At 39.6% G+C, this 10,224-nt stretch overlaps 2 protein-coding genes across 2 annotated transcripts; one reads left to right on the plus strand and one right to left on the minus strand.

The window, feature by feature from the left end:
• Positions 1 to 5: 5 nt before the first annotated feature.
• LOC108629130 (uncharacterized) lies at positions 6 to 1,933 on the plus strand (the record flags this gene model as incomplete). The annotated part of the gene is made up of 6 exons (XM_018031553.2): positions 6 to 216; positions 276 to 572; positions 639 to 851; positions 917 to 1,147; positions 1,213 to 1,516; positions 1,583 to 1,933. Coding segments are annotated over 6 exons (1,383 nt in total), but the record flags the coding sequence as incomplete, so codon positions are not given.
• Positions 1,934 to 2,082: 149 nt separating this feature from the next.
• On the minus strand, positions 2,083 to 3,279 carry LOC108629134 (uncharacterized). The gene is made up of 5 exons (XM_018031567.2): positions 3,108 to 3,279; positions 2,866 to 3,034; positions 2,482 to 2,590; positions 2,295 to 2,417; positions 2,083 to 2,235 (listed from the first exon to the last, which is right to left on the minus strand). The coding sequence occupies exons 1-5, from the start codon at positions 3,274 to 3,276 to the stop codon at positions 2,083 to 2,085; spliced, it is 723 nt and encodes a 240-aa protein (XP_017887056.2). The 5' UTR covers positions 3,277 to 3,279.
• Positions 3,280 to 10,224: the final 6,945 nt, after the last annotated feature.

Here is a 10,224-nt window from a genome sequence, read left to right on the forward strand (position 1 = left end):
AAGATCGTTTAGAAGAGCATACAGTAGAAGCATTATCGTCTCTGTCTAAAGGCAACGAGGCATTGCTGGAGCAACAGAAATACTTGAAAGACGCTCAAGCGTCGGCTTACAATCTCGTGACGTCGAATTTAAGGGAATTGAATAACGAAAAAGCGTTGATACGTTCGGGACACACGCAACTTGCAGCAATGACAGACGACATAAGAAAGAAATTAGGTAATTAAGTAGTGAAAAACAAAATGATTGCAGATATTTAATTATTTCTTCTTGTTCAGAGGAGGCGAACAGAAATTTAAAACAACAAGCCATCGAGCACGGCGAGAATCATAAAGAAATACTCGAGGACTTGGTGAACATTCAGATGCAAGCGGAATTGATCTGGGAAAAGATCGAATCGAGCACCGAACGAATTTTCGCTCAGCACGAAGAGGCGCTCTCTCGTTACGAGCGAACATTAGAAAAATTGGCGCAGATCAACGATACGGTGCAATACATTTGGAACATAACGAACAGCATGCGTGCAGAGGTCGACGAGAAGCTTAACTGGTTGACAAATTACATCGGAGACACGGGTAATCATTTGTTGTCTTTGTTAATGAAATCTTAATGTGATTCTTAATTTTGTTTTAATTATCTAGGGGAACAAATGCATAGAATATATAGAATAGGACTGCATGTAGTTTATTTATTATGCTGCATGGTGATCGCTGCGTTCCTTCATGCACCGTTGCTTACCAGGATCACAATTATGGGACTTGTGCCAATGAACCTGGTCTCTTATTTGAAACACGGCATGGACGCCTGCTTGGATTTCCCATCAATCACTGTGTTGATAATACTAATCACGATGAGTACGTCTATTACAATAAAAAAGAAAAACATTGGATTTTAATTTAATGTACTCGTTTGATTTTAGTGCACTTTTTAATGGTCGGCATTCAACGTCTGTTCGGACCGAAACAACAAATGCGAGCCGAACCGGTGCAAGTGATCGAACGAAACGGCCACGCGAACGGACATTACGTTTCGTCCTCTTATTCAAATCTCCAATCCGAACAGACTCCCAATTTAACATTTTATGCCAAACAGAAAAGAAATGTTCGAGCACTTTACTATTCCTTGAGTTACCAAATAAATCGATGCATTCGTAAGTATTATCAATTTAAAATTTGTGCTGTTCGTATCAGAAAACATTTATGCTATTTATTATAGGAATAGTGCGATCGCTAGTAGAGTCAGTTATATCATGGAGCAAGCAGAGCTGGCCACAGCGCGAGGAGCTCTCTTGCTCTTACACTTCGTCGAGAAGGACTCGCGAGGATCTTATCCGCAACTATGAATCCGAGTTCCCAAGCATATCCGAGGACATGACAGATTTCGAGCATTCGCATTTAGTTAACGAGAGTAACGACGATCTCGATAAACTGATCGATGCCAACGATCTGAGACGAAGAATGCAGAGGCAAATGAGAGGAGCGAGCACATACTCCTCACATCAACAATCATCATCGAGGAGGTACGTGAATATTCCGCGAAGTAAAATATTACAGAGCGTAACGTCAAATTTCATGGTTTGTTCCAGTGTTACTCCGTCGTTCACGACGAGGTGCGCGGCTATAACGAAAAGCGGGAGGAAGTGTCGGATGCATACGACAAACGATCGTTACTGCGCCAGGCACATTGGTGGATACTCTGTTACCGAGGACTGAGGAATCTCTGAATTGAATGAAACGGAGCATAATATTTATCCGGAATGTTAGACAAATTTTATAATCAATTGACTACCAATACGAGTGCCTTTCAGTAACTGTACATAATTCTAGTGCGATGTGCTCAATGTTTACTCTAAGATGAGAAGACAATTAGCGACTTAATGTTTATGTATTTTATATATGTATTTAAATATTTAATATCTTATTTCGTAAGTTAGTTCTATCGATTAGTTGTATTTTATTTTTATAAATCCTCCCATTGTCATGCTAGAAGTAATGAAAGAATCTGACTTTATATTCTTTGGTTTTATTGGAAAATATCCACGTGTACTGAATTAAAATATTTCACAAAACAATAATCCTTTTTTTTTTAATTACAAATAGCCATATTGTGCTGCGTGCAAATCGCGTTGTTCGTCAATTCTAAGAACTTGAAACCGATACCAGTCGCCAAATTATGCAGATTGCAATAATTCATCCCATAATCGAATATCCTGAACCATTCGCTCGACACGGATTCTCCCTTCATCAATAACAGTCGCTAATGTATCAGCAGTTAAAAGAATGATTGATTATACGTACTGTTGCCACGCAGGATTTGTTAATCTCCTTGAAATCGATTCTGATATTCTCTACGGTTTTCAAATTCGGGGTAATGTGCACGGCTCTGATAACGTTACTCTCATCCGGTTTCGGTTCTTTAAGCTACAGTATTAAAAAAGATGTTGCATATAAAATGCACGAACAGAAATGATTGCTTTATCTTTACTCTGTATAAACATCTGTTGCCACGCGGACTGCAGTTCACGCAGGAGGACCAGTTAAGTATCTGACACCTGAATTTCTGCATAGTGAACGTACACGGATCTTCGAACTTCCTGGGGAGGAATAGAATTTCATTAGAGATCGACTATTTTCATTCGTTTTTCGGAAAGTTCAAAGCGCACGCAGAGAAAAGCGTGGCTTCGTATATTTTTCGAGGCAAGGAAAAATACACCGCCGATATTGAGTTTCTCGGAGCTTGTTTGCAGACTAGACAGCCAGACAGAATTTTTCCCAAGCTTTTTACATGCCACCGTACGAACAGAGTTTATACAATTTTTTTTCAAGGGATACGCTTTGAAATTATTTATTACATTCTTATGGAGTATACCATTTTACTATGCAAGAGGCGTGTATGGGATAAGGAAACACCAGGTACATGCAAAAAATGCATAGGACGAACAATAGCACTCCGGTAAGAGAATAAAGGATGTATTTGCAACACGAAGGTTTCACGTTTCTAATCACCACTGGAACAGAATAATCCTCCTCCTCCTCTTCCGACACGATTTTACTCTGTACTTTATCTAAGAGGGAATCACTCTTTAGAGAATAAATTCTATCTAATCAAGGTTAATGAATTAAAACCATTTTGTTTCCTCGTTTTCTGGTTGTCTTTCAATTCTATGAATCTCTGACTGTCGGCGTTTGTGTAAGGAGGTGGTCGTGTCGACATTGACCTGAGCTGCATGTATTCTCTGTACGGTCCAACCCTTCTAACGTTTCCCTTTGACCTGACCATCACGAATCGGTCATCTTCTGCGTGACGATGATATACGACAATCGCAAACTGTCAACTATATCTCGATTTGACATGTGCGTTAAAAAATCTAACATACGTGTATGAAGCAGTGAAGTAGATAATAAATGGAAGTTAAAATCATTTATAGTCATGTTTCTAACGGGATTTAATGTTACGTTAAATAGATAAATAGATAGAATTTGTTAGGACCTCGGCTTCCCACGAGCGTGGACCGAATCAATTTTTCTGATCTTTTTTATCTTGTCTGACGCGTACTCGGTGCGTCTAATGAATGCTGTCTCCCATGAAGACACGGTCTATAAATGTACTCTTCTTTTTCTATGCATTCTGATATATACGGCTGATTTATAATCTTCGATACATGACCGGCTTTATAATCAAATACCTTTGACATTAAAACCTTTTCATGAATAGGCAAATTTGAGATGTCTATAATCAATGAAACAAAATAACTGGGGAGTATTTAATTTAATTTAGAAAAATGATAATATCTATTCCTGTGAAAACCAGTTCGAGAAAGTCATGATATCAATGAATTAAAATCAAGTCGAGTACAATATAACGAAATTCGTATATGGAGAATAATATTTTAAATAACTTTGAGTCGCCTGGATTCAAGGGCTAATGAATAAGGAACAGAATTCAGAGGGACTGTCTGACAATGTGACGTGCTTTGATGTTCCCTGACACGCTTACGACTGCTATGTATTTCTTTGAATCAAACACCGACTACGAAATTAGTAAATTAGTAAAACGAAATGGGGGAACCTGACAGGCAGGTGATACTTGACAATCCAAATTCCAATTTCCTTTTTAGATTAAATACTGCTAAATAAAAATGCAGTAACGCATTCCATTGTACAAACTATATTCATTAGCTAATTGTTGATAGAAATCACTGCTGTTTCATTAAATTTTTTTTATGATGATTGAATTCTTTCTTGAGAATGAAAATCGAGCTCCAATGGTCTCCTTGAGCTCTAATGGTTTAGCATATTAATAGATAATAAATCCAGAAAATGTAGAATAGAAAGAAAGTATGGTTTGAAAATTGCTCTGGTGTTTTGGTCGAGGAAACGAGGAAGGATCCGTGTGAAACGACAGATCTGTACTCTGAATTTATGAGTGATTGTTCGCTGGTGGAACGAGGCGAAGAGGAGAGATAGCGACTTCTGCGAATGTGGGTCAGTAGAGAGAGGAATGAATGCGTTTAGTGTTTACCAGACACTCGACGCCGACACTGTCGCCGTATCGCGAATTCAACGTCCTTGATAAGTGCTCCCCGACAAAAAAGATCATCGGCTTCTTCCTCCGTGAACATCTCGGTCCAACATCGTCCTACAATATTAAGAATAAATTTAATAAAGAAAATGTGTTAGAAGACGAAGATGGATTATTATGAAAAAAATTTAGAAAGTTGTTGTAAAAGTGTGAAAAAGACGAGCAAGGAGGAGAATCGTGTGAACCGGATCTTACGGGTGGTGGCAGCTGTCGGCGACTACTCACACGGAAAGCTCGCATAAAAAGAAGCTCAGTGGTTTAGAATATAAGCAAAGAGGAACCACGGTGAAACAGGAGCCAGTTTCACAGGCTATACGCATCTCCGATTAAATTAGAATTCGTTTCGAATCGTACAAGTCCTTCTAAATGTCACTGGGAATAAATAAGTAGGATCGTACGTGTGCATTTTTAATTCCACAGAGGAAGTGACACTTCGTAAAAGGGAACGAGTGTTCTCTTTTTGTTTGAAGTGGCCGATAAGGCAAAATCGAGGCGGAAGATAGAAAAAGAGTGCTCTCCCGAGAAATGTATAATTCGAACCGTCTGTCGGCAGCTAATTTCCTGTTTGGTAGGCGTGACCACGGAGTTCGAGCGATTTCGACGGTGTTTCAACAGCTCAGAGGATCAGGACTGTTCTTGAAAAACACTCGACTTCTCTCTTCGCGGATTTCGTTTTAAGAACCATAGATAACATGAATTGTAATGAAACACTTTCTACGATCTCATAAGTGCGAAACTGAAATAAAACGATGAGATGAATAACGGTAAAGAGAAGAATTTATTATTAGAAAACAATGAACAAACCTACTGTTCTTTCTTATACTGTACTTTATCGACTTGTTCTATTTTCGACTCCGCTCGCTACTATTTGCGCATATAAATATTTTACGAGGGCCAGGAAAAAATTCTATTTTCGTGCCGGCGAACCCTATCGCCATCGTTCATACCAAAAGATTTACGGCGAACGGAAGGCGATTACTATCTTCGTCCATCCCATCTCCGTTCGACAATCAAATTGATATTTTTACTTATCCAAACTTCTCTCTCGATTGTCTTTATAAATCCTGCTTAACTCGTTTATACGAAATCACTTTAATCTGTAATAATAATAATAATCAATTATAATTTTCATTAGAAAAGACTGGGTAATTTATTCTTTTAATTATCGTTTAAAAGAGATCAATTTTTTACCAGGAAATTCTGTGAACTTGAATTTGCGTGGCGAAAATCGNTATTTTACGAGGGCCAGGAAAAAATTCTATTTTCGTGCCGGCGAACCCTATCGCCATCGTTCATACCAAAAGATTTACGGCGAACGGAAGGCGATTACTATCTTCGTCCATCCCATCTCCGTTCGACAATCAAATTGATATTTTTACTTATCCAAACTTCTCTCTCGATTGTCTTTATAAATCCTGCTTAACTCGTTTATACGAAATCACTTTAATCTGTAATAATAATAATCAATTATAATTTTCATTAGAAAAGACTGGGTAATTTATTCTTTTAATTATCGTTTAAAAGAGATCAATTTTTTACCGGGAAATTCTGTGAACTTGAATTTGCGTGGCGAAAATCGTGGACGATTTATGCCCTACGTTAGACTGGAAGTCGCGCCTAATTATTCGAGATTTATGGAATTTTTTCGCCGATAATTAAAACGATCCGAAACGTGGAAACAGTAAATTGCGGCCGATTTACCGCGAAATCACAATGCGATTGGCTGCGGCCGCCAACGCAAACTCGTTCGTTTTCGTACGGAGCAAAAAGACACCGGGAATTATCTCGGTGAAGCTTCTTCGACCGGCGTGTATAAACACATTTCCGAAACTGCTGCGCTGCTGGTTTATTTTCGAACCACATGCAAGAATTTCTGATTGATTGCGCTCGGGAAAGCAATCAGAGTTAGAGAAAACGATCCGTTGATCGATTAAATGAAGATACGCGTTAGAAAATCGAGTAGAAGTCCGATCAATTAATATCATCGTGTCCAGATTTACAAGGTTAATCCAATGTCAATTGTCTCATCTTTCTTATTAAGGTTGCCGTAAAATCTCTGCCAAAAGTTTAAGACAATAAAAGCTGTGTCTAATATTTGAAGCAATAAACTTTTTCTTTTTTATGTAAGGGTTCGTACAACTTTAGAAAGTCTTGATAGAATAAATTATTAAATTCTGTGTCAATAAATAATTGCTTGACATATAAAAAATAATATAATTGACTGACATATAAAAAAATATGCAAGGATACCAAAAGATGCATATTGAGAAGTCTAATTATCTGAGATTCGATCACAAAAATAACTGAGGTTTGTCCGTCGGTTTTCCTACGTGGTACGCAGCCGCGGAGGGGCGGGTTCCATCCGAGGAGCACCCAACCCTCTTCGGTATTCACGGCGTGCTTCCGGTAGAGGGTGGCCCGGACAATTCCACAGGGTGTCCCTACCACGCCATAAATCAGCCGTTCCACTCAAGCTGGGTTCCGAATTTATCATTGGACTCGATAATAATCAATTTTTTTTTTTTTTTAAGAGCAGTCTCTTTTACTCGTAGGAAATTGATAAAAAAAATGAATTCCGTCAAAGGTGCCGCTTTTAGCTGTTAAGAGCGCCGGGTAAAAGGGGTTGGGCCCTTTTTATTTGGACGTGGTCGGATTTTCGTGGTCTTTTATAAATCAACGTGCTCTTGGAAAAACACGCGAGAGTCGTTCCGGGCTGATATATATGAACACGTGATTCATTAACAGCCGTTGATAAAGTACGTGTTAATGAAGGGATGCCTCCTCCGTGTTTCTCTACCGGGTGGAGACCGTTACTCGCGATGAAGAAACGGCGATCGCGTCCGGAGATGCTATCTATTACTGCCTCTTCCTTTTTCTGGAGCCTTTAATCAATTCCCTCGCTGGTCTTCTAAAATAAAATCCAGAATCTCAATCAAATTTAAATTATTTTATATTTCTCGTAATGAAAGAGGACGTCTTTCCTCGGATAAAGGACGAAAGATCGTTTCTCTTCTAGATATATTTTTAAAAATCGAGTTTGAGAAATTTCGACTGGAGTGGAGGAAAAGTAAATATTCTGAATCGAGGCTTCTGTCATTCAGGTATTAAAGCGTTACGAGGTGAGGAAACGTTCAGATTCGGTGATTTTCTGTTCCCCTGTCGGAGGGCGAGCCGAGAGGAAACGAGGGGAGACACGGCCGATTATGAAAAAAGGTTTTTGTCGCGCTGGCGCCAGCGGGTCGAGGGCGACCCTCCCTCCTGTCCCGCCCTCGGCTCGGGCTTCGAACCGGCTAAAATCATCCCGCGTGCCAATTTCAAAGTCTCCGGTCTCCGACTTCTTCGCGGCGGAAGAAAAAAATAGGAGGAGGAGCTCCCCGGGTCTCGTTACACATCCGTGGACGTGAAAAATAAGAGGACGCTGTCTTATAGAAGCGAACAAACCCTAGGATTCGACGGAGCAACGGGAAGGAATTCCAGAGTCTAGATATAAATAATATAAATTCAGAATAGGGGAAGAGATATCTAAATTATATCTAATATTAATAATATTCCATGAAATTCAGAAGTTGTATTGAAAAGTGGAATAGAAACTGGAATACTTACGACATTTTGATGTTACGAAAGCGAAGGGGAGGCTCACAAAATAAAACCTTGTCCATTAAATTCCAGTAATAACTACAAAACTGTTTTGCTTTCGATATTTCTCGATGAAAATTCTTTTATCCCATTCGTGAGATTCTTCTGATTGAAACGACACCAAACACGATATAATTTGCATTATATTTACTAGTAATGAAAAATCTATCATTCCGGACGAATAATGCAGAATATCTCAAACTTGACCGAAGCATAATTTCTTATAATTCGTGGATATAATAAATGCATCTGATAAACGTGAGTGATTTAGATTCTAATGCTCTCACGTTGAAACGAGTCGAGCTGAGAAAACGGACAGCAGCTGCTGTTGGTAGAGAACGTGGCAGCCGGCCGCGTGAAAGCCAACGCAAAGTGCAAGTGTAGACGTCGGCCACACCTGGCCGTGGACGTCTTCCACCATCGAGAAATAGAAGAAACCGACTACCATTAATTTTGATACAGTCTCCGTTGCAGAACGATCTCCGAAAGGCCAATACAGTTACCGGCTCTCGTCTGCTCCGTCCAATGGAGGACTGAAACACCTGTCCAGGTGAGACTCAGTCCTGATTGGATGGAGGTGAGCTGGAGAATGGCGAAACTCCATTTTCTACTCTCACATCAGTAAAAGCAAACAAATGCTTCTTCATTTTATTCTATCATCGAATTATTCCATAATAGTATTTTAATTAATCATTGTCATCGATCTGTGTTGAATTTTTTCATTCCACCGAGTTCCACATATTTTTTTCGAATTTCTACAAATTGTAGGTAGCATGAACTAGTGTCAGGCGAAACTTTGAAGATGAATCTTTCATCGGGATGATTCTGGAGCGAAAGAAAATAGAAAGGCACGCTTCCTCCGCGGCGGGAAGTGTCGCGTGTCCTGGGTCCCGCTCCTTCCAAGAATCAGGATCATTTGGATCCGACCTCCGACCTCGAGGGACCTCCCGAACGAATTCACCGGCGAAATTCAATTTCCGTGACAATTAGCGTGCCGCGATCGCCATTAGTCTCGACTTTCCTGCTCCCCATTTTTTTTAACTACCGTTTCTTGCCTTCCTTCTCATTCTCCATTTCGCTGTTTCCTCTGTACATTTTTTTTAATCGTTTCTATACTGCATTCCGTTGAACATTATTTTATTCCTGTCTGCACGCTATGTTTCTACAGTTATGGTTTATGATATTGTTTCGGATGCAATTCTTATGTGTTCCTTCACACTTGCTCCGTGAGGACAAGTTGGTAAGTATTCTGTGAACCTTGATTTTGATTTACTGCTCGAACATTTGAACATGTCCTGAGAAGGTCCTCGGAGTCCCAAGGGTCTTGAAATGCTTCGGAAGACAATGACAGACGAGAAATGACAACAGTTCCAGTGAAATGAAGTTACATGAGGAATATATCGTAAAATATATTGGACATCCCAACGTTCCGAGCACTGAACGATCTCAACATCATAGAATCTGAAATAGATAACGATCTTTACAAATTGCACGTTATTTAAAAGACCATGAGTCTCGTATATAATTACATGTGTATTATTTTTCGATAAAGTTTAAATAACAATGCTGCATTAAATCCTAACTTGATATTCATGAGAAATGCTCGTACGAGGGTTCGGGGACGATTCGAGAGGGAGAGACGGTTGGGTTTCGGACGAGTAGAGGAAAAAACGACAATGGATCCTCGGGGATCGAAAGAAAAACGAAAGAGACGCCCGTGGGACCCCCACTGAGGAATCCACAGGCCCATCCAGCCTAAGACTACCCGTGAGGCCCTTTTTTTCCAACGTTTCACCGCAAATGGTACCAGCGTTACTCCACTCACGTGGCTCTAATACCTCCTCGAAGACGCTCATTTAAGAAATTCAATCGCTCATTTTTCAAATTCACATAAGTAATTCTCATTTAATTAATAAATGCGATATCCTACGATGCAGTGAACGGAATACACTTTTTCCAAGTGCAATTATTGTGTCAGGATAATAGAGAAAAGAAGCATAAGCGTGGATA

The sequence above is a fragment of the Ceratina calcarata genome, unplaced genomic scaffold, assembly GCF_001652005.2.
Source record: "Ceratina calcarata isolate Rehan_Ccalc_2016 unplaced genomic scaffold, ASM165200v1 scaffold1288, whole genome shotgun sequence".
NCBI classification, from domain to species: domain Eukaryota; kingdom Metazoa; phylum Arthropoda; class Insecta; order Hymenoptera; family Apidae; genus Ceratina; species Ceratina calcarata.